Consider the following 25,588-nt stretch of genomic DNA (forward strand, 5'->3'; position numbering starts at 1 on the left):
GATAGGTAAATAAAAATACGGAATTTGACATTTCTAAATTCAAAATGGCGGTCAACATGGCCGACCGCCTACCCGACACATTTCCCTACCTATCTAAAAACTTGTTTAAGATAAGTTTAATTTGAAAAAGTCGTTATATAGCCTAAAGATGGGGCTATAAGAAGGATGTTATCGTTTTTCAGAAAAAGTTACGGGTTGCCTATATTTAAGGGGTCAAAATTTGACATAAATTTGAACTAGATTTTCTCAAAAATGGCTCCAAGGAATTTTTTTATTTTTTGACATATTTTTGATATCCTATCGTTAAATTGAATGATATTAGTCAGATTTCTTAACTCCCCATAGGAGAAGAGTTATGAATTTTTTATAAAAAAATATTCGAGTGCCCGTAACTTCCTTCTTAATAGAAACTAAAATTTGAAATTTTGCAGACATAATATATGGTACTTTATTATCTATTATCACAATAAATTTTACCAAAAATATGGCTTCCGGTTGAACCGGAAATAAATAATAAATCTTAATTTTTTAGATACGCCCTGTATATTTTTAAATATTTTGAAAGAATGCAAAATTACCTTTCCAATGGCATAAAATTCATTGCTGTAGCTCAAAAACTCAAAAAGTTACGCTAAATAGAAATTTTGCTATAATCTTATGTGTGTCCTCTCTCACGCGATCATAGGAGAGCATTATTGTAGGGCAGTCAATGAGGGTATTTGGCTCCGAATTCCATCCTACTACATTGATGTACTTGATATTTTCACAGTAAGTAGGGAATAGCTCAAGAAACAAAATCTACCCTATATACTATGGCGCTTTTATCTTGGGGCGGTTCCCACTTCTTCAAGGGGGTGGAAAATTTGTTGGTCAAAATAAGCACGGAAGTGGCTAAAGAACCTATTTCTAAGCAAAAACTGGTCTATATTTTTTTTGAGAACTCAATACTTTTTGAGTTATGCGTAGTTGAAAATTGGCCATTTTCATTGAAAAATGACACCTTTTCGGACGGATTTTTTGTGAATACCTTAAAAATTATGTATCGAACTAAAAACACTATATAAAACATTTTTTAGATTATAAATAATAAAGAGATTCGTTCCTTCGTAAATGTTCTATTTATAATACAAAAAGAGATACAGTAGGAAAAATTAAAGAATACCCATGAACGAACATATAAAACACGCTGTATTTTCCTGTCACCGTGGCACACAAAAAGTTGGACAGCGCAAGTACATGTAATAATTATGGTTACATGTACTTGCACTGAACAATTTTCTTTGTGACACGGTGACAGGAAAATACAGCGTGTTTTATATGTTCGGTCATGGGTATTCTTTCATTTTTCCGACTGTATGGTAGGTGAAAATAGTTTGTTTTTTGGTGCATGCTCAAATTGGTGTATTCAACTTGAAATAACAGAGGAACGGTAGGTTTTAGGTGTATGATGCTACCAACACCTTTTGTAGTGTTTGAAAAGGCCTTTAAAACGAGCACCGTTAGATGCCGGTTAAATACAAATTAAGCGAGATATGGTGCAAAAAAAATATATGACTAATGTACTTTAAGGAAAAATGAAAAGTATATACATTTAACTCCCCATCCACCATAATTTAAATGCATTGTTTTTCTTTTGCAATACCTTTTAATATAGTGTTATTTCTACTTTCAAAAAGTTGAACGGATTTAAAATGAATGGTTTTTGTAAAAAATGTGATCAAATTATAAAATGAATTTTTAAATTTTCTTAAAAATCTTCCTTTTTCTCCATGTAATTCGAAAATAAAAATATTTCACCCCTGATAAGTGGTGGGAACCGCCCCCATGATAAAAGCGCCATAGTATATAGGATAGACTTTGAATTAGGAGATTGGGCTACTATCAAAATTTCATTAAAATCCATGCAGTAGGATAGAATTTGAAGATAATATCTTATTCTTAATATCGCGCATTGACTAGCGTAATCGAAATAGAATGAAATGCAAATATTGTAAACTATTAATTTCTCAGAAAAATGAACTAATTTGAAATGGAAAGTATGACTATAATATTCTATTGATGCAATAATCTATACATCTATAGTGTATCCCCGAAATATGGCATCGAACATTTTCTCAAATGCAGGAATTAATGATGCGTGGAACCATAAAATACTTTCAAGTACAGAAAGTGTTTCTAAAATATCAAAATAACGAGTAACTTTGTTATTTTTATAGAATGCCAGTATCTAGTACCATAACGATAATAGATCGGTACGATAAAGTTCTCGGGCGGCCCTTCCGTCCAGCGTTTTTATTTTTCATTACTGTATATCTTATCATTTTCAAGTTACATGGAGAAAAAGAAGATTTTTAAGAAAATTTAAAAATGATCTCTATAATTTGGTCTTTTTTTTTCTTTAAAAACCATTCATTTTTAACCCGTCCAACTTTTTGAACACATAAATAACACTATAATAAAAGGTATTGTGAAAGGAAAACGATGCATTTACATTTTGGTGGATGGGAGTTAAATTACTTCTAATTTTTTCTTAAAATACACTAGTTGTCAATTTTGTTTGCAGCATATCTCGCTTAGTTTTAATGTAGTGGACTTTTAATATAGCTCATTTTAAAGGTCTTTTCAACCGCTACAAAAGGTATTAGTAGCATTATACACCTAAAATCTACCGTTTCTCTGTTATTTCAAGTTGAATACACGAATTTGATAATGTACTAAAAAACAAACTATTTTCACCTACCATATCACTTTTTGTATTCTAACTAGAAGATTTATGAAGGCAAGCGTCTCTTTGTTTTTTTTATAAACTACAAAAATGTTTAATATAGTTTTTTTAGTTAGATGCATGGTTTTTAAGGTATTCGCAAAAAACCGTTCGAAAAGGTATTATGTTTCAATGAAAATGACCAATTTTCAACCACGAATATCTCAAAAAGTATTGAGTTTTCAAAATAAAATTATAGAACAGTTTTTGTTTAGAATTAGGTTTTCTAGCTAATTCCGTGGTAATTTTAACCAAAAAATTTTCCACCCCTAAGAAGGGGTGGGAACCACCCCCAAGATAAAAGCACACATCGGCATAGGGTAAACTTTGAATTACGAGATAAGTAGAGGCTAGGCCCAAAATTTCATTAAAATCCATGCAGTAGGATAGAATTCGGAGGTAATACCCTATTCTTGCTCCCATTGACTGGCGTAAATGCAATATCGATAGCAACAGTGCTCTGGGAAACCGTGAAAATCATTTGCTACGTGTTACGCCGTATATCGATGGCTTAGTGTGAAAACCTCGTATCTCAATAAAATACAATTTTACAGGAGAGACAAAAAACTGATTTACTCCATATTATAACATAAAAACAAAAACTATCTTTAAGTATTTTTAATTTGGACACATTTCGATAGTTACACATAAAATTTGCACATATATTATTAATATTTAATATTTTTACCTGACCTACGAGTTATTTATTCTTAAGTTCTATATATACGTAGTTTCCATATTAGATATTTAAAATATACGATTTTTTCATATTAATTATTGATTCATGTATATTTGTCTAACATAATTTTGAATACTAAAAGGGTTATATAAAAAAAAAATAAAAATAAGTTATTTATTTAGTTTATTGACATATTTTACAAAATTAATATTAAATGACGAAATTATTATATTATATTGATTTTTGAAACAATAGAATCATTGACTATTAATCTAAATAACAAACTCAATGCTGTAATAAAATGTCTTAATTATCTGTCTTTTAATTATCTCTTAATTATGTCAGTCTGTACTTTGTTTAGAGTCCACTCTTACCTGAAGAATACAGGAGCACTCATTACTTTTTTTAGCCCTAAATAGTTTTCCTCCGGACTTATGAGGTAGTGTGTCATAGAAAAGATAAACATCTCTGGGTATTACCGACTTCATTTCTTGAAGATGCTTGAACTTATTTGCTTCCAAAGGAATTCGGGCTTTGTAGAGAGAGGGAACAACTACTTCATCATCGGGTTTCCGTACTCTTCTCGGAAGATCAGTAAAGTTATCTTCAAATTCTAATTTCACCTGCAACGACCAGTCTGATTTATATTCGATACAACGGAGATCTGTAACACCGGGGTCTCCTTTTTTTTGTTCCTGGCCTGATCGATTCAATGAATTTGAGGCTGCTGTACTTTTTAAAGAAGTCATGGTAGATATATCGTACTTTTTATGGCTTAGGATGTAGTCTGGCTGATCTGATAGCTGCTTCGTAGCTTGAAGGAGAGTAAATTTCCCTATTTTTAAGCTTCCGTTCGATAGTTGCGTGCATGGAATCACACTCCATTTGAGTGTGTCCCTTGACCAAGAATTTTTGTGTAATAGTTATACCGATTATATGAGAAGCGAGCAGGAGGGCATTAGCTAGTATACAGTTCCGGTTTTGGTATGTACAGCCATCACTGTACAAGATTACATGTTCGAAGGTATTTCTATGGATTTCAGTCGTTATGAAATTGTAGATAATGGTTGCAAACTCATCTGCGTTTAGACCACCTTCACACTCATCCCACAAATAGCAGTGTCCATCCTGATTGGTGAGATTGAAGATCGTAAAATTGTGGACCTTTAGCTTTGTGCGACAGTACAACGCAGAAGCGTTTAAGTATGGACTTAGCAAAACTGATTGTAGGTCCATTGTAAACACAGCCGTCTTGCTGTTGGTAGAGTTCGCATAATCTTTGTCTTTTCTTTTTCTTGTCTAGCTTTTTTCTTCTGTTCAATGTGAGCGTTATACTTATCTTCGCTTAAATTTTCCGCTGTGAATGTGCAACAAATGTCGCATTGATCTTTTTTTGGTTGAAATTGGCTCAGATTGCACTCATCAAATATTTCATAAAATAAACATATCGACGATAAAAAGTTAGCTTTATTTTGAGACAGTATTCTTGGTACAACCGATACAAACGTGTCTTTGATTGCCACTTTGGTTCTAAATACATCTTTTTGGTATCTTTTCTGCTCAAGCTTAGGCAAAGTTTCAAAAAAGGATTTTAATAAATCTTTTTTAGCCTTATTTGCTGCACTTTTTCTTGTATCGATCAATTCATGCTGTTCCTCCTTTAATTCTTGGTATTGAATTATATCGAATTGGTGATGGTTTTTATATCACTGCATTATATTGAGTTTCCGGTTGTGTTTGAATTCTTTCTGGTCGGTTAATATTTAGTTACAATAAATGCATTTAAATTTCTAGGGTTTATTAGGTACCGTAAAAGCGGTCTATTACAGAAAAAATATTGTTATATGGTCCGTTGTCAATTTCAGCTGCGCTTAGACCTCTAGGGTTTATTAGGCGCTGTAAAAATTGGTCTATTGTAGATAATATTTTGTTATATGGTTCAAATATTGCTTTTAAAATGAAGACAACTTGCATGACAACTTATCATTGTTCACAAAAATTAACTTCTCCAAGTCAAAACTCTCAAAAAACACTCCAAATTAAGTACCACAATCTTGATTATATACGTGGTATTCACACTAAATCAAGAAATCACCTGATATACGTGTTTTCTTTTTATGGCTCTAGAAAATAGCATGTTGTATTTGGATTTTTTCTAACAGCTGTAAACCGTGAGAGACAAAGTTTTCAAACTAAAACCACAAAAATGTCATTTTCGAAAAAAATTGAGATACGAGGTTTTCACACTAAACCATCGATATGTGAGATTTAGTTGCGCGCTAGAAAAGGGACTACTCTGCTATATTCGTAACACTTGTTTTTTTTTTCAAAATGGCAATAACCAGTAGTAAACGCAAGAGATGAATGCTTTGAAGATAGAACAAACATTGCAGATTTTAAACAGAAGTGGAAAGCTGAAAGTGTCGCATCATTATCATGAATCTATGAAGTTGTCAAGCAAACAATACAAAATTCTACAAAATTACATGTCAATGTCGGAGTCTTTCAAAAACATATCTGCATGGAAATCATTAAAATGATTGACTTTTAAGTGCTCGATGAAGCATTGTAGAACCAAGTGAATTCCGCAGATATAATAAATTGAAAATAAAAGAACTTTTAAAACTGATTCATCCGAAAATGAGAATCAAGACGTAGAAAATGAAGGCAGGGTATTAATCAAAATAGTAACTAATTTCTTAGCTGAGGAAGCTGCTAATACTCTACTAGACTTGTGCCACGAGAACCTTCGATCAGTGGCAGCTCGTCAGAGGAGGCAAGGGAGGCTCAGCCTCCCCATAAATTTTTTACACACTCTACACTGTTTTGTTTATCATGAATCGCGAAAACAACAAGTACAACTCTCACTATTATACAACGTGTAAATTCCATATTATCACTAATTATCCATACGTACGGAGCATTAGCATTAGAACGCATGATCGCGTCTCAGTTTTATTACATATTATTGTAGGCAGGACCCTGGGTTATCCCGAGATGCATGAACGGAGCACGGAGCCGAGAAGCCCAACAGTCTCCGTTGCCAATGCTCCGTGCAGCGCAGCAGGCGTTTAAGGAGACCCGGTCTCCTAACAGTGGCATCTACGGTGCCATCACATGCTGCCCAGAGATATACCAAGGGAGGCAGAATAGCTTATCGGCTCCGTTGCGTGGTTGCGTGCGTCTCGGGACAACGAATTTTAGGGTCCTGACTAAAAGTACATAATGAAAAATCTAAAAGTGCGAATTTTGTTATGAAATTTGGTATGTGGGGTTATAATAATATTTGGAACAACTTGCTCAAATAACTTTTTCCGTTATCTCTAACTCAAAGCAAAATATCGGTAATTTATGCTGTTTTTGAATTCGCAGTAGGCCGCGTTTAGAATTAAAAAAATTCAGCTGAGTATCTTAAAAAATTTGAAGCTTCATTATGTATGGACTGCAAAACTTCAAATCTGTATTTATTTTGATATGCGAGGTATCTATTTACAAATAGATGGAATTGTTAACAAATAAACGACACAAACTTTGGTATTAAACTTTTACAATTAGGTATTAAACTTTTACAATTAGACTAACTATTTTTAAAATTATATGATATCATGAAATTATGAATTAGGATGATATTATGAAATGTAAATAAAAAATGGTCAAAAAATGGGGCCTTAAATTACATTTTTTGGCGCATTTTTTTGCTAGTGCAAATTTGTCTAGATATTTTACAGTTAGGTATAGCCTACTGCCTTCGATACTTGTCAATCTTGCTGCTTGAACTTGCGTAGAATACGTCAGAAGATTGAACTATGAGTTAGTTTAAACTTATGACATTTATTTTCTCTCTATATTTTACAGTATGATATATGTATGCATACATATATCATACATAAATAAATGTAAATGTTCGGATAAAGGCCGGGACACACATATCCGCACCGAGCCCGCACCGGATCCGAGACAGCATGGCTATTGGCCAGCCTTGCAGAGACAACATGGCCATTGGTCAGATATGCTGGCTCGGACGCGGTGCGGTCTCGCTGCGGATATGTGTGTCCTGGCATTTATCCGTGCTTTTCAATTATCCGTGCCACATTTGGTTTATCGGGGATCTACTATATATAATAGTCAATTCATTTTGAAGCAGTATTAGGTAGAATCTGAAAGTGAAGGAATAATAATTAACGGAAAAACTATTAACAACAGAAGATACGCAGATGACACCGTAAAAATGGCAAGCTCCGTTTAAATACTTAAACACTACTAAGCAAGAAAAGCAGTTTATATGAGAAAAATAAACTAACAATGAATCTAAAAAACTAAATATATGATAATAACAAAGAAACAGAAATATACAAACATTTGAGGGATGCACCGATAAAAAGCGTTAATAAATACAAATACCTGACAACCTAGACTTCAGAAAATAATGATCAAACAACAGAAATTAGGACCGGGATAGACATCTAAAGATAGGAAACAATAATTACGATGTAAATTTATAGATTTTTATCACTAAATTTCCCACCTCCACTAGTTTCATTTCTTTTTATCTCACAACTTAATATGTTTTCCACCTTTTGCGTTATTTTGCTGGTTATTAGCGCGTTTATCACTGTATACCCAATGAGAGAACAGCGGTATGAAATGCCAAGATTGATAATGCAGATCTACAGATTAAATATAAGTGGAGAAAGGAGTACTTATAGCAAGAAACATAATGTTATGGTTTAACTCTTTCAGGGGCGATGAGACTTAAAATGTACCACACAAAAATTCACTGAAATGAGTAGTGGTATAGTCGGTTCGCTAAACTCAAGCTAGTGATTTTAGTAAGTAATTTTGCTAATTTGGTAAAAAGGAAGACGACTCGATAATAACAGCTATCGCACTGCAAGGAGTAAAACGCCGTACTCGTAAAAAACAATAATTATAATTAGTCCAGGAACCAAAGCTTTTCACCTCGCAATTTTTACAGAATGGCTCAATTTGCTTGAAAATTTGAGAATAAGTAGTGGATAGTCCATGGATCAAAATCTATATGATGCCGACAGGCGCTTTTACCATGGGGATGGTGGCCACCCCATCTCGTGGGTGGAAATTTTTTATTATATTTTTACCGCAAAAGTTAATAAAAACATTAATTCTACGCAAAAAATATTCTATACATTTTTTTGATAAAATTAATAGTTTTTATTTATTCGCTATCGAAAGTGTTAGTTTTATATCTAAAAAATCAATGTTTCTCGATGGTATAGGTACCCATTTAGGATTCACTCAATTTTTGCCGTAGAAAAAATTTTATCAAACCAAGTTCTTGAGAAATAAAGTACCTACAATTTCATATTTAAACATTTTTTCGTATCTCTGATGCTAATCTTTCTACACTGAAGAAAGTTTTCAGTTTTTTTTAAAACTAATCATTCTAAGCCAAACTTCTAGAATCTGTTAACAAGTATATAAATAAAGAAGAATTAATAAGGACAATGACTACAAACGCCTATACTTAAATTAATATGCTTCTAATTGGATTTCTCCTTTTTTTTTCAATAAAATATATTGATTTTTTAACCGTGACTTTTTTATTTTTTTTCTTAGAAAGATCTTTAAAAAATAATTTTGTAGGTTTTTGCAAGATCTATAAGGCTATTGATATTAAATCCTTTTAAAATTCTCAATCACAAAAATAGGTGGCATTGAAAGGGTTGGTAAAGGTGGTTTGTGCATTATATTATAAGTTTTAATTGTTAATAGCTCACTCAATTTTTGCCGTAAAAAATGTCTGCAAACCAAGTTCTTGGGAATTAAATAAGCTACAATTTTATATTTAAATATTATTTCTTATCTCTGATGCTTATCTTTCTATTGTGAAGAAAAGGGCATTTTTTACCAAACTACAAAAACTCGTTATTCGCTTTTACCTCCATTTTTTTTAAAAACTTATCATTATAAGCCGATCAAACTTCTAGAACCTATTAACAACACATAAATCAAGAAAGCGAAATCAGGTCAATGACAAATTTTAATTAGGTTGGTGATTAGGGGGTTGTTTACGATCACTTTTTTGCTGAAAAAAATAGGGACTGATATTCTTTTTATTATAAGTCACTTAATGTTTTTAGCTAGAGATTTTTTTTATTTCTGGAGATGCATATTTTTAAATACTTTAAATTAATTTTCACAAGTTATCCTCGAAAAATGCATATAATAAATTACAGCTCGATTACTATTGGTCTGAAAGAAAATAAAAAAAAACGGTTTTTTTTTCAAAAGGTACATTTTTGTTAGGTAAAGTTGTTTTGATAAAACGAAAACTTTTTGAGTTATAAGCAGAAAACTGATTAAAAACATTGATTTTTTCGATATAAAACATAACACTTTCGATAGCGAATAAATCGAAAACTGTTAATTTTATCAGAAAATTGTATAGATCGTTTTTAGCTTATAATGAATGTTTTACCAATTCTTGCGGTCAAAATATAATAAAAATTTTCACCTTCGACCTGGGGTGGCAACCACCCCCATGCTAAAAGCGCCTTTTGGCATGATATAGATTTTGATTCTTGCACTATCCACTACTTATTCTCAAATTTTCACGTAAATTGATCCATTCTGTAAAAATTGCGAGGTTTTGTCCTATTTTAAGCTTCATTACTTGGATTAAATGTGATTTTATCCTGGTACAAAATAAAACAATAAAAATATAACCTAATAAGAATTTGTTACATAACTATTTTAGTACCTGTCATTGTTATATGATCATATGTAACATTCGTTATGAGTCCAGTTCCTCTTTTTGTCTTGACGTGAATACCAATGGCCCCATCTTTCAATTCACAGTTTGAAAAAGTGATGTTATTAATAGTTGCATATTTTGCGTGATCATTAGTATTACTGCCGGCGGAAAAGCTTAGACCATGGCTTCCGGTGCATTTAATCCCGTTGAAAACCATGTTTGTTCCACCATTTACAACTATGCAATCATCTTGGTTGTCTACCGAAGAGTTTTCTATATGGATATTATTACCAGCTGCTATACCGAAACCGTCTGTGTTTTTACCTTTCTGAAAAGTATAATATTGTATTAATGTATTATTTTTTTAATAAACTGAAAACCCATCAATATCAAGCGTTAATTGGTTACTCCAGGTAAAAATTTAGACATAGTTAATCAAAAGTTAACTGTGTTCAGGACTTTTCAATAACTTTGATAGGACCCCCCGGAAACCTTATGGGAAATGGCTGTTTGTCAAATGCTCTGAAACTTTGGGTTCTGGTAGTCCCTGATGTATAGAACAAAAGACTCAATGGGCGCGTAACTCCAAAAAAATCATGGTTTTAATATATAATAAGCCTCTGAAGTTATAGGTACAGTGAGGACGTTTGAGTTGGAATAAATTCATTTTCTCGAGAATGGGTGGGTCACTTTGGAGATAAATTACGAATCAGGTCGATTTATTGGAAATAAATTATTTATTTAATTCGAAATACATTTTACTGTTCGAAAACATGAAAAAAGTTTATTTGATAAATAAATATTGTTCTTCGCTTAAATTCAATATTAAAGCTGCCACCCACCTGCCTCTTAGCAGTTTGAACATTTAATTTAAACGAAAAACAATGTTTATTTTTCAAAGTAACATTTTTTTCTGTTTTACACAGTAAAACAGAAAAATGTATTGTACCACAGCAGTAAAATGTATTTCGAATTAAATAAATTATATACATTCTTCTTTTTGCCTCAATTAATTTAATTCAAACAAATTTTTGGGTCCCCTGTATAAATAATTATATTAATGTTTATATTACTGAATAGAGAATTGTGTAACCTTTCAAATGAGCTACCACACGACCCCTATTCTTATTTAAAAAAATCATCGATTGCGTCATCACGCCCAAGTTTGATGACGTCACTAGTATGATATATATGCCAAAAAATTATAATTTAAAAATCAAAATCGACCTGATTCGTAATTTATCACCAGAGTGACCCATTCTCGAGAAAATGAATTTATTCCAACTCAAACGTCCCCACTGTACCTATAATTTCAGAGGCTTATATCTTAAGACCATGATTTTTTGGAGCTATGAGCCCATTGAGTCTTTTGTTCTACACATCAAGGACTACCAGAACCCAAAGTTTCAGAGCATTTGACAGAGAGCCATTTCCCATAAGGTTTCTGCGGGGTCCTTTAACGGTGTACGGGTATTTAAGAAGTATTTCAGTTAATCAATATTAAGAAAACCTATGCAAACAATTTTTTGCAGAAATTTCGGTTTTCTGTTTTTTAATTATTAACAATTATTTAGACTTTTCGGTAATCATAAAAAGGGTTATCGATTTATACTTAAATATAAAAAAAAACTTAATATAATTTGTACTAAAACTTTCTGAATTCATTTGTTGCTTTAAAAAAAGCCAAATAAGGCAAAATATTCGAACTTTCATGTATAAAATCCTTCGAATGTTTGAGACCTGTTTGCTGGTACCACTAGTTATACAGGGTGTCCCGAAAAGATTGGTCATAAATTATACCACAGATTCTGCGGTCAAAAATAGATTGATTGAACCTCACTTACCTATATACGTGCACACAAAAAAAGTTACAGCCCTTTGAAGTTACAAAATAAAAATCGATTTTTTTCATATATCGAAAACTCTCAGAGATTTTTTATTGAAAATGGACATGTGGCATTCTTATGGCAGCAACATCTTAAAAAAAATTCAAGTGAAATTTGTGCATCCCATAAAAATTGTATGGGGTTTTGTTCCCTTTTTTGTAAACCCCCCCAAACTTTTGTGTACGTTCCAATTGAATTATTATTGTGGCACCATTAGTTCAACACAATGTTTCTAAAACTTTTTTGCCTGCTAGTACTTTTTCGATAAGTCAGATAAGAGATATTTTGAATATTTGTCGAACCCACCACATATTTGTATATGGTTAAGTACGGTTATAGAGACCTGTTAATAATCTGAAAATTTATTTATAATTTACATTTTTAGGTATATTTTGAAAAAGAAGCTACATCTCGATAAAAGGTGACTTTTAAAAAAAGACTAAGAGGCAAAAGTCTTAAAAACACTGTGTTTAACTAATGGTAGGGGAGCCCAAGCGGGGATTTTTGCAGTTACTCGAGCGCGTCAGATTAGCATATGGGGAGAAACCTGGTACTCTGCAGATGTACCTCTACCATATATTGGCTCTTAACACAGAGGAGTTCGTTAAGGGAGGCCCGAAAAAAAAATATCCTTAAAAAAACTCGAAATTGTCAGATTACGATACGGTAAGTTAAGTACATGCAAAAGAGTGTATGTTTCAAAAATCTGACGATTTGAGCCGGGCGTAAGAAAATGGGTGAGTCTCAAAGTTTCACAAGAAAAAAGCGAATAATTCGCGAAATGATTGACAGATCGAAAAACTAAAAAATATGTGCTCAATATTTTTTAAAAATCTATCGAATGATACCAAACACGACTTCCCACGGAGAGGGGTGGGGGGTAAATTTAATATTTTAAATACGAATCCCGCGATATTTCGCGAAATGAACATCAGATCGAAAAACTGTAAAATACACTTATTCAATATTTTTGAAAAATCTATCGAATGGCACCAAACACGACTCCCCATGAACGTGGGGGTGGGGGGTTACTTTAAAATCTTAAATACGAGCCCCATTTTTTATTGCAGACTTGGATTCCTTACGTAAAAATAAGTAACTTTTATTCGAAACATTTTTTCGAATTATGGATAGATGGCGTTATAATCGAAATAACGATTGTTGGAAATGGAAAATTAAATTAAAAAATGGCAAGCGCCCACTAAAATGGAAAACTTTACTTAACTTTTTTTGGTTTTAGGACCTACTCTTCACAACCCAATAGGTCCCCAAAGCGCTCGAGTGACTGCACATTTAGCATACTTTGCTCCCCTACCATAATGGTACCACAATAATAGTTTAATTGGAACGTACACAAACATTTCGGGGGTTTAAAGGAACAAAATCCCCATAAATTTTTTGTGGGGTGGACAAATTTCACTATAATTTTGTTTTAAGATGTTCCTGCCATAAGAATGATACATGTCCATTTTCAATAAAAATCTCTAATAGTTTTCGATATATTGAAAACAATCGATTTTCATTTTGTAACTTCAAAGGACTGTAACTTTTTTTATGAGCACATTTTTACTAAGGTAAGTTAGGTTCAATCGAACTATTTTTGACCCCAGAATGTGTGGTATAATTTATGACCAATATTTTTGGGACACCCGGTATATTTCATTCGTTCTACATAGTCCGATATTGTTTTTGTAGCTATGCTTCTCGCTATGTCAACGACAGGTTGTGGGTCTATGCATGTTTCTTTTGCCCCTCTTCTGAAAAGTCTCTCTCTCCATTTTCGTTACCTTCAACACCAATATGTCGAGATACCCAAAATAAACTAATTTTTTTCATAAAAAATGAATAACCATTTTCAATTTCGTTGCAATACGAAAATGCAGCCGCACCATAATCTAGTCCAATCAGAGAGTGCAGCAAGCACTACCGGTTTCTACCGGTTTCGAAATTTATTAGTCATCAGGAGGCCCATATGCTGCTCTCTCTGATGCAACCAAAACAAACCCCGGCATGCAGTCACGGATCGCAACGAACAAAATGGCATAGATGCCCTAGCGGCAACTGCTAGCAAAAGACAAAGTTTTCAATCTAATGGCATCTCTGATTGGACTAGAATATGGTGCGGCTCTATTTTCGTTTTGCAACGAAATTGAAAATGGTTATTCATGTTCGTTGCGATTCGTGAGTGCACGCCGGGGTTTGTTTTGGTTGGATTAGAGAGAGCAGCATATGTGCCTCCTGATGAGAGACTAATAAGTTTCGAAACCAGTAGAGGTGCTTGCTGCACTCTCTGATTGGACTAGAATATGGTGCGGCTGTATTTTCGTTTTGCAGCGAAATTGAAAATGGTTATTCATTTTTGATTTACATGTTTACTCTGATTGGAGTACGAAGGGAACCATTCTCGTTGGAACTTTACCGCGCTGAGCAGATGGGACTGAATTATAAATTGTAAAATTCTCTTATCTTCCTTATAGTCTAAGCATCCGTTATGGCTTGGAAATTGTAGGAGGTGTTACCAGAGAAGGTTTCCATTGTTTTCAATCTGGTAGGATGTAGAGTAACATTATGTTGTTTTATATGCCATTAGATTGAAAACTTAGTCTTTTAATTTTTTTCAATTGTTCACATGCAAAAAAATATTTTCGCTGTATGATTTCAATATTTTCATCCTCAATTTTAAACTATTCCTTAAGACAACCATTACCAATATCCTACTACTGACTTTATCTCACTCAAAAAATATTGATTCTCCCTCAAGTACTCAAGTGTTTTAACCAATGTTGATATAATAATGTTAATTGTTAATTTATACGATTAACTTACTTTTCTTCCCTCATGACTATCAATATTCCAGCCGCTGATTGTTAAATCGCTGGCTCGTATTCCAACACAAAACAGGGCACAATTTTTTAAGTGAATATTTTTAAAGACGGACCCTCCAGTAGTTGATATTTGCACAAATCTTGGCTTAGTCACTCCACCCGAACCGCCATGTCCATCCCAATATTTTTCACCTTGAGCGTTTAGAATGCTACCTGAAACAAAATGTTTGTTTTAAATAAGGTAAACTGTCTTTTAAAATGTCTCATAACATCGAATAAATACAAACAAAAATAACAAATTAAGTATTTTATTGTCTTTGTATGTCCGTTACATCAAATGTTGCACATCTAGTTCAGAGAAATAAGGAAAAAAATATCCTGTTGGTGGCACAGCCCCCTCCAGGCCGAAACTAAATTTTTGAGTAGTATGGACATCTATATTAATAACCTATATGTTTCCTGCAGACGATTTTGATGATATACATAGTTATAAACAAATGAAGATCAAAAAACGGTAAATTTTCGCTTTTTTTGTCTATAACCAAAAAGTTAAATATTTTAAACAAAAAGGGTGACAAACTCAAAAATCGTATAAAAAACTTCAATATGGCGTTCGCTGAATATGTCTATCCTTGGTTGCTTAGAAAATTGAAAAATAAATCATAAATTTTGAGTTTTTATAAATATTCATAACTTATGTAAAAATTAACTTAGAACGTTTTTTTCACACGGAATGCTGAGACTTATGGTGCTTAAATCATACCCTAAATTTCAAAGCAATTGGTCAAATAGTTTAAAAGGTTAGTCCTGTCGCCAGGGGGGGTACAACGGCCTCCTTAATTTAGATGGACTTACCCAAGTTTTTTTTATATATTTTGACCCGCAGAATACGAATTTTTTGGGTAACAGTTGATTCGGATGTCGATAAGATTGTTATAGACAAAGAACTTGAGGAATTACATAACAGCGATTTATCGCAAAACAAAACATCTTTTTGTATTTTTTGGGTCATGTTAAGCAAAAAATATTCCTACAAGTTTTTTCGTAGAATGCATAGTTTTCGAGAAAACCGAGGTTGAACTTTCAAAAAATCGAAAAATTATAATTTTTGAACCCGAATAACTTTTGATTAAAAAATAAAGTAGCAATTCTGCTTACCGCATTTGAAAGTTTAAGTCAAATTATATCGGTTTTGATTATTTGCATTGCTAAAAATTTATTATTTTATTGTTAAACAAAGATATAAACACCTAGTATGTGAGTGATGTTTTCAATGATTTCCCATTTAAAATCGAACGTGTAGGTAGAGTAGCTACAAGTGCAAGCGAGGCAATTTCTACGTAGCATGCGTTAAAACGCATGTATTAGGCACGGAAAACACTATGTGTTTATAGATTAGTTTAACAATAAAAAAATTAGTTTTTAGCAATGCAAATAATCAAAACCGTTATAATTTGACTTAAACTTTCAAATGCGGTAAGCAGAATTGCTACTTTATTTTTTAATCAAAAGTTATTCGGGTTCAAAAATTGCAATTTTTCGCTTTTTTGAAAGTTCAACCGCGGTTATCTCGAAAACTATGCATTCTACGAAAAAACTTGTAGGAATATTTTTTGCTTAAAATGACCCAAAAAATACAAAAATATGTTCTGTTTTGCGAGAAATCGCTGTTATGTAATTCCTCAAGTTCTTTGTCTATAACAATCTTATCGACATCCGGATCAACTGTTACCCAAGAAATTCGTATTCTACGGGTCAAAATATATAAAAAAACTTGGGTAAGTCCATCTGAATTACGGAGGCCGTTGTACCCCCCCTGGCGACAGGACTAGGTATTTAATTTGTTTATCCCAAATTCACTTTTTTGCAACACTATAAGTCAGAATTCGATTATTTATTTGAGTGAACTTAAAATCTATTTACTTTAATTATAGTCGAAGTAATGAAGCTTAAAATAGGACAAAACCTCGCAATTTTTACAGAATGGATCGATTTGCTTGAAAATTTGAGAATAAGTAGTGGATAGTCCAAGGATCAAAGTCTATATGATGCCAAAAGGCGCTTTTACCATGGGGGTGGTTGCCACCCCATCTCGGGGGTGGAATTTTTTTATTATATTTTGACCACAAAAGTTAGTAAAAACGTTCATTCTTAGCAAAAAAGGCTCTATACAATGTTGTTAATAAGTTTTCGGCTAATAACTCCAAAAGTTTTCGTTTTATCAAAACAACTTTACTTAACAAAAATGTACCTTTTGAAAAAACAAACAAAACCATTTCTTTTAATTTTTATTAAGACCAATAGTAATCGAGCTATACACTACTAAATGATAGCTCTTTTTCGTCAAATGCTAAATACTGTAGTTTCAAATTCAAAAGACGGGAAAACTATGGATTTTTCTAGGATAGCTTATTCAAACTAATTTAAAGCATTCTAAAATATCTATCTCCAGAAATAAAAACAAAGTTTCTAGATCAAAAATTAAGTGACGTATATTGAAAAGAATGTTAGTCCCTACTTTTTTCAGCGAAAAAGTGATCCGAAGCAACCTCCTAATCACCAGCGTAATTAGAACTAGTCATTAACCTTATTTGGTCTTCTTTATTTGTATAGTACTAATAGGTTTTAGAAGTTTTACCGGCTTAGAGTGATTAGTTTAAAAAAAAATGGAGTTCTAAGCGAATAACGAATTTTTGTAATTTGGAAAAAAATGTCTTTTTCTTCAGAATAGAAAGATTAGCATCAGAGATACGAAAAAATGTTTAAATATGAAATTTTAGCTTATTTAATTACCAAGAAACTGATTTGAAAAAATTTTTTCTACGGCAAAAATTGAGTGAGCTATTGATAATTAAATCTTTTAATAACATGCAAAAATCACCTTTACCAACCCTTTAAAAGTCACCTCTTTTCGTGACTGAGGATATTTTAAAAATATTTAATATTAATAAACTTATAGACCTTATAAAAACCTACAAAAATATTTTTTACCAAACTTTCTAAGATAAAAAATAGAAAAGTTACGGCTAAAAAATCAATATATTTTTTTGAAAAAAAAGGAAAAATCCAATTGGAAGCATAATAATGTAAGTTAGCGGTGTTTTTAGTCATTGGCCTCATTTATTCTTCTTTAATTATGTATTATTAATAGATTCTAGTAGTTTGACTGGCTTAGAAAGATTAGTTAAAAAAAAAAACTGGAGTTAAAAGCGAATAACGAATTGTTGTAGTTTTGGTTAAAATGTCGATTTTTTCAGAATAGCAAGATTATCATCAGAGATACGAAAAAATGTTTAAATATGAAATTGGAGGTTATTTAATTCCCAAGAACTTGGTTTGAAAACAGTTTTTCTACGGAAAAAATTGAGTGATTCCTAAATTAGTATATTATTGAAGAACACTTATTTTTTCGATATAAAACTAACACTTTCGATAGCGAATAAATCGAAAACTATTCATTTTATCAAAAAAATGTATAGAACATTTTTTGCTTAGAATGAATGTTTTTATCAACTTTTGCGGTCAAAATATAATAAAAAATTTCCACCCCCGGGATGGGGTGGCAACCACCCCCATGGTAAAAGCGCCTTTCGGCATTATATAGATTTTAATCCTTGGACTATCCACTACTTATTCTCAAATTTTCAAGCAAATCGATCCATTCTGTAAAAATTGCGAGGTGAAAAGCTTCGGTTCCTGGACTATTATTAAAAATATTGTATAACATTTACGTTAATCTTAATTAAATTTATGACAAAAAGTAAAATTCTGTAGTAATCTGCAATTATTATATTCATACAAAATAAATCAAAACTTTACAGATTTAGTAATTAGGTATTCAATATTGATAAAAACTATCGATTAATCATCGAAATCGACCAACACGCAAAAACCATTTGTCATTAGTCATACGAAATTTTTATTTCGTCTGAAATTAAAAAAAAAAGTTAAATCTTTTAAGTTAGGTATTCGAGCAAATAAAGTGTGAAATAGTGATTTTGTTATTTCGATTATATTATAGGACAATGACAGATATTCACTGATAATTTGCCAGTAAATATATTTATTTAGATTTTCTATTATGCATCAAGGAAAAAGAAATTGCGATGAGGCTACAGTTCATAAAGAATGACGTAACTATTAACGTTATTTTAAATTTTTGGTATTATTTTAAGTATTAAAATTGGTTTAATATTTAAATTAAAATACAATTAATTTGTTTAAAATATATTTATTTCGCTGAAATCATAATAATAGAAGTGTATAGTCGACTCCCTAGCACATTCACGGACACGCTTCATATGTAGCAACGTCTTTTTATGGAGTAAGTGAGTTCATATGCAGTCATGTCTGTAAATGTGCTAGGGAGTAAAAGTACTTTATCTCCCTCGGTACGACTTTGCAGCCTACAATGAGGCCAGGAAATGTATACTTTGGATAGAGGTACCACCTATGGATTTTTTCCACCTACCTCTACCCAAAGTATATAATCCTCCCTAGGGAGACAAAGTACTTTTACTCCCTAGGGAGTAAAAGTAAAAGGAACGTCATGGTATGTCATCGATGAAATAACTTATTGACGCCTTATATTATATTCTATTTTCTATTACGTAAGTATCTATACATTTTAACGTTTATTTATAGAACACCCTGTTTGTGCAGAAGGATAAAATACAGTTAATTGTTATTTTTATTTTTCAATGTTTACATTAATAATATAATTTGACTTTTTTTTTGACAGTTGATAGTTACATGGTACCTACTTGTTAGTTTCAGTTCTCTATTACATTTTGTTAGTTATATAAATATAATTTATTTAAAAATGAAAAAATGGCATGTTATTTAAGGGGGGTGGAAAAATCACATGTATAACATGCAAGTAAAGTGTCTTTTCCTCCCTTGAATGATTACTGCCATCCGCTACGCGTCGGTTAGTAAACTTCATTCTCGAGAGGAAAAGTAGTACTTTGATCCATTGTTATACAAATAGATATTTCTCACTTATAGACATGGTCACTGTACTGTACCTACAATGTGTAGGGGAGACCGGGGCAGAACAGGATACTTAAGAAAGAAAGAAAACTAAACTGTGTATTAAAAAATAACAAAGTCAGACATGATCACTTGTTATTAAACGTCATATAACTTACTTTATTTATAATCCAAATTGCTTAGTTATTTGGTATAAAGAACTTAACTTATCAGTCCAAAATTCCCATTTTGCCCCGGTTACGGGGCAAAATGGGAATTTTGCTGGTAGGTAGAAGAGTACGTTCTGGATCTGGCTTTACATTACATTATACGTTGACAACGAAATAATGTTATATTATGCGAATTCCACTAAATAATTTTTGTTTTTTTAATAATTTATTTATTATTATAATTTCTTCACTGCTTTCTATTATCGACTGATTTACTCGTATATCGTTATACATAAATATTACATCTTCTTTGAATGGAATGAATATTTTTTGTAGATATTTATTTTAAAAATTAAATTTGCTTACAAAATTGGAATTAAGAGAGAATAATAAATCACTGTGAAGTGACTTTTCTTAGGCCTACATGTTTGCAAGCTTACAGTTTATTGCTTATATTAATTTTGTACGACTGATATGAACTTTGAGTGTAGAAATAAATAATACATTATTTTAAGATAAAAGGCCGAAATTTAATATTTATTTCTATGAACATACATTCAAATAAAAAACATTAGAAACATAAAAAAGAATAAAAAAGTGGCTATTATTCTTATTTGATAGGTAGTTTGCTAGATTGGATTATTAAAACGAAATGTGATACACCTTTTTATTATTTTAAATTAATTTTGAAGGATAGGGTTTTTAACATTTTCGCACTTAATGGGTTATATACTTGCCATTACATGCTAAAAAATATTAAAATGTTAAATACGCATAAGAAAACTTTATGGGCATGTCCCGTTGATACAATATGGCTTTTACTTTCCCTGTCTTATAAAAATTGCACGATGAAGTTAATATAAATCGCGAAAAGCCAGTTAGAATTTGCATTAGAAAATATGGATAAGCAAGATTATATAAAATATCATCATCATCATCATCATCACGTAGCGCTACAACCCTGGGTGGGTCCTGGCTGACTGTACAACTTTTTTCCAATTGGTTCGGTCTTCCATCAACCTAGGATCAAATGGAATGTTCATTTTCCGGAGAGCTGCTTGCATGTTATCTCTCCATCGCATTCTGGGACGTCCGAGTGGTCTTTTCCCTGTAGGAATCTCCTCCTATACCAGCCTTGCAAGTCCCTCGTTATGAAGTGTGTGAACGTGGCCTGCCCTTCTTAGTTGCTGTGATTTAACACCTTAGACAATATCGATATCATGGTAGAGTCAGAGAATAATAACCACAGAGAAGCGTCACGACCGTACTTAAAACGTGTACCTACTGTTTTTGTAGACGCATGCGCGAACCTGGTTGCTTTAAGTGTTCCCAACACATGCTAATTCCAGCTAATTCTGTCGCTCTGGTTGTTTTACGATAGTCCGTAGGCGTGTGTGGTAAATACTCGACTTAACAAGTTTGTTTGAGCATTTATATAATAATTATACATAATAGTTAAAATGTCTGGTTACTTGTGTGTGGTTCACGGATGTTCCTCTGCGACAGGAAGAGGAATAAGTTTATTTAGATTTCCTAAGAATAATAACAGGTAATTGTTATTGCTTTGTAATTTATACATATTAGTTATTAGGTTTCTAATAGTCTTAACTTGACTTGATTAAATATTATTGATAATAAATCATGACGAAAGTGATTCATTTTCTTGTATACATTACCCCTAAGTAATGCATAAAAAAACTAAACTTCGTTCTGCCAAGCAACGGATATTTCAAAAAATAATAAATTTGGTATCAGTGCATGTATTTCGTAACAGACGCAAGTCTGCAAAGGGCCAACCAAGTCAAAACAGGTGTTGTCCGGGTGTCATCGCATTCCAAGATATCCTATTTTTATGAAATAAAAATATATAAAGAGTTCTATATACACGACAATTTCTGATCTGATTTAAACGACGCAAAAAGAATACTATTCAAACTAAAAATTGTTGGAGACATAATTGGGGCGATAATTTTAAAAATCTTAAAATTATAGCAGAACAAGACTTCAAAATTGCAAAAACATGGTTGCAAATTAACAAACTTACATTAAATTATGAAAAAATTAAATACTTATCTACCTTCTGCAGTGCAGTATACAAAAATATTGCCATCTTTTAATTCGTTAAATATAACAAAGATTAAATATATCGATCGGAGTATACATCTAAATCGTATTGTAGTCATATGTTTTGTTAACATTTTGTTTTTTGAATGTACCTGATATCTTTAGAAACAAAGAAAATAGACGATTTTGTAGTTTAACATGTCTTTTGTGGATGCAAAGGTACAAAGGTGGATACATCGATATTATATTGTAGTCTTGTGTTTTATTTCACAACGTATTATGTTTTCCGTTTTTTGCGTTATTTTTTCGGGTATTAGCGCACTTATCACCGAATATTATAGTATAGGTCCCCGTGCGTGACAAGCTTTAGGTTCTTGACGTTCGGCAATATTTGTACTGCTTAGAGCTATTTAAAATATTAAAACTATTATTATTACTATTATTTAAAATACAGAGCTAAAATTCAACTTCAAGAAAAATTGTCAAATTATGAAACATGGAGAGAATTAAATGTAAAATGTCTTCATACTTTTGCTCCAAAGATATATCAGAGTCCATATATAGTCCATAAAATTTAAAGATATCTTTCTATCTAAAAATCTATAAATTCTTTGTTTAACATTTGTAGTGCCCAAGCATGGATAAAAGCTTGTAACAGACAAGATTTGCTATTTAAAATGGATTCACTATATAATAGTTATAGGATTTGTGAACTGCACTTTGAAGACAAGCTTATTTTAAAAGGAAATACAAGAAAAACATTAGTCCCTGACGCAGTACCTACGATATTTCCATGCAATATAAGCAATATAATTGACCACGGTGAAGATATTCAAGAACCATCAAAAAAGATTATCGTTTTAGGTTTGTGTACATTTCAGTTAAAAATAGTATATTGTACAACAAGTGAGAAAAAACACATATTTCTCACGAGCGCAGAAGTTTGTTGGCACGAGCCGATGGGGAGTGCCGCAAAAAAGTGAGGGAGAAATAAACTTGCGTGCATAGAAATCAGCCCATTTAAAAATTTGGTCATTTTTGATATCTCGTATTTCCTAAACCTGTTGGCCGATTTAAGTGATTTACAAGTTGACAAGAACAATATTGACATTCAATTTCAACATAAAGTTTCTTGTTATCGATCACGAACATTTGTCACCCAAAGAGAATTGGAACTTTCAGAGTTTGTGACATTTCCGTGGCCGTTACAATGGCTGTGTTTTTTTTTCGATAACCTATGTTAAAAAATATAATTTATTAGGAAATACCTCGACGAACAAATTATATCTTGTATCAGCCCAAGCCAAAAACAAGCAGTGAATGTCACACCTACCGTAATAAATAGATATATTTTATTATTGGTCTTTCAATGCCAAAATCAGGATAAACAAAAAGGTATTTTCATTTATGGTTCCAATCCATATGATTTTCACCATTACTTTGCATTGTGCGATATATTTGCAACCTTTTGTAAATCAAAAATAATTCCATTATTATAAAGAATGCCAACAAAATCCGGCCCTGTACGCGACTTTTTTCTCGGTGAGATATTTTATATTTATTGAAAGTCAACATAAATGTTTAATTTTATTTACGAATTTATATTGTGTGATATGCCCACTGACTATTGCTTCGATGGTCGCTCTGGTTGCTTTAAGTGTTGTTGTCGGCTTAGCCACGAAAGATCAAAGGCGTGTCGTTTCTCTGTGGTTATTGTTCTCTGGTAGAGTGCTTTTAATTCGATATTGGTTTTGATCCTATACTGGTTTGTGTTAATATCGTGGTGAGGTCCGAAAATATCCAATCCTGTTACTCCATGTAGGAGCATAAGGCATCCACGAAGCTTCTCCATTCTCCTCTATTTCTGGCCATGGTTGCTATTTCTCCCCAGGTTTTATTCATACTTTGTGGTCTTCTTCAACGGTACTCCTCCATGTTTTGATAGGGCGTCCTCTGCTTCTTCGTTCAACTGCATTTCATTTAAGTGCCTGTTTTGTTATGTCTGCATTTTCTTTCCTCAGAGCGTGTCCCAGCCAGTTCCATCTTTTCCTCTTTATTGTTGTTCTGATAGATTCTTGTTTGGTTTTCCTCCATAGTGCTACATTTGTTATGGTATTGGGCCAATATACCTTTAGAATTTTACGTAGATATCTATTTACAAAAACTTGGATTTTATTTACATTTCCGTCAGTCATTGCCCATGTTTTACTCCAATAAAGTAGCACAGTTTTCACGTTACTATTAGATAGTCTTATTTTAGTATTTTGGCTGATCTGTGTTGATCTCCATATATTTGAGAGGGTTCCAAAGCTTGTTGTGCTTTTCGTATTCTCTGTTTAATATCTGCTTGAGCTCCACCTTTTGCACTGATTATACTGCCTAGGTAGAAAAATTCTTGAACCTGTTTTATTTCTTGTAGGTTGATGTATAGTCTATCACAGTTAGTTACTCCTATTCTCATCTCTACTGTTTTATTCGTGTTGATTTTAAGACCCACTTCTGCCGATTTTACCTCTAGCTTCCTTAACATGCTCTTCATATCATCTATTATGTTCGCTACGAAACAGATATCATCTGCGTATTCCATATCTGCTAGTTTCTTGTTCTAAAGGTAGTTCCAAGGAATCCCATTTTTTCTTTCAATTGTTTTTTCCAGTATATAATTAAGACATACAGGGTGATTGATTAGTAGGGTAAAGCTCAATAGCTCCGCTATAGTAATAGACAGCAATAAAAGTTAATAACAAAAATTTTAGCCACCTTTGAGCTTCACATTACAAAATTAGTTAGAATGTTACAGGGTGTTCGATAACACAGTGGCAGACCAAACTTTTATATTTTTAAATGAAATACCCTATTTTTTAAATTCGAAATTCTGTTAACTTCTCCATCACAAAAATATAAAGGTTTGTTATGTTATACAGTAGCTCATTCAATGATCGTTTTTAGGCGTACATAAATGTGTTAGGAGATAATTTTGAACACCTTATGTAATTAAATATTAAAAATATTTTATTAAAAGTAGCTTCTAATTTTTTAAAACATTTTTTTGCAAAATGTATTACTGATAAATTATGTTTCGTTCTTTATTTGTTACATTGTTACATTTACATACAAAAGTAGTGTTTAATTGTCTTCACAAAATATTGTATATAAAATATTGTATTTTGTGTTTGTGTGTTTTTTGTAAAATTTATTACTAATATTCTTTGTTTATTTGTTGCATTTATATAAAAATATAGTTTTTGATTTTTTCAAAAATGTTGCATGTAGTGGTTGTGTTTTTGTTTGTAAAATGTATTACTAATAAATTGTTTTTATTTCTTTATTTCCTATAGTGTTACATTGATTACCGGATTGATAATTGGTAATCTTCAATTGCCAATTCAGTCATGGCTTACTTAAAATTTAGATAAATTTAAACATCTAAAATAATTTGCTCCGAAAAATGAAAATATCTCGAAAACTAATAAATTTGGGCATAGAGAATGTTATA

The 25,588-nt window shown here is 32.0% G+C and overlaps 2 protein-coding genes across 5 annotated transcripts in view; one reads left to right on the forward strand and one right to left on the reverse strand.

The window, feature by feature from the left end:
• LOC126882338 (uncharacterized) overlaps positions 1 to 25,588 on the forward strand; it is a 380,011-nt gene that overhangs the window by 156,633 nt on the left and 197,790 nt on the right. The gene's annotated exons all lie outside the window — the stretch shown is intronic.
• LOC114342465 (polygalacturonase) overlaps positions 1 to 25,588 on the reverse strand; it is a 185,819-nt gene that overhangs the window by 4,171 nt on the left and 156,060 nt on the right. For all 3 annotated transcript variants that reach the window (XM_050647211.1, XM_050647212.1, XM_050647213.1), the window contains 2 exons: positions 14,889 to 15,100; positions 10,183 to 10,504 (listed from right to left, as the gene is read on the reverse strand). In XM_050647211.1, the coding sequence (XP_050503168.1) occupies positions 10,183 to 10,504; positions 14,889 to 15,100 (534 nt within the window). The remainder of the gene's footprint in view (positions 1 to 10,182; positions 10,505 to 14,888; positions 15,101 to 25,588) is intronic.

This window comes from Diabrotica virgifera, chromosome 3, assembly GCF_917563875.1.
Source record: "Diabrotica virgifera virgifera chromosome 3, PGI_DIABVI_V3a".
Taxonomy (NCBI): Eukaryota; Metazoa; Arthropoda; class Insecta; order Coleoptera; family Chrysomelidae; genus Diabrotica; species Diabrotica virgifera.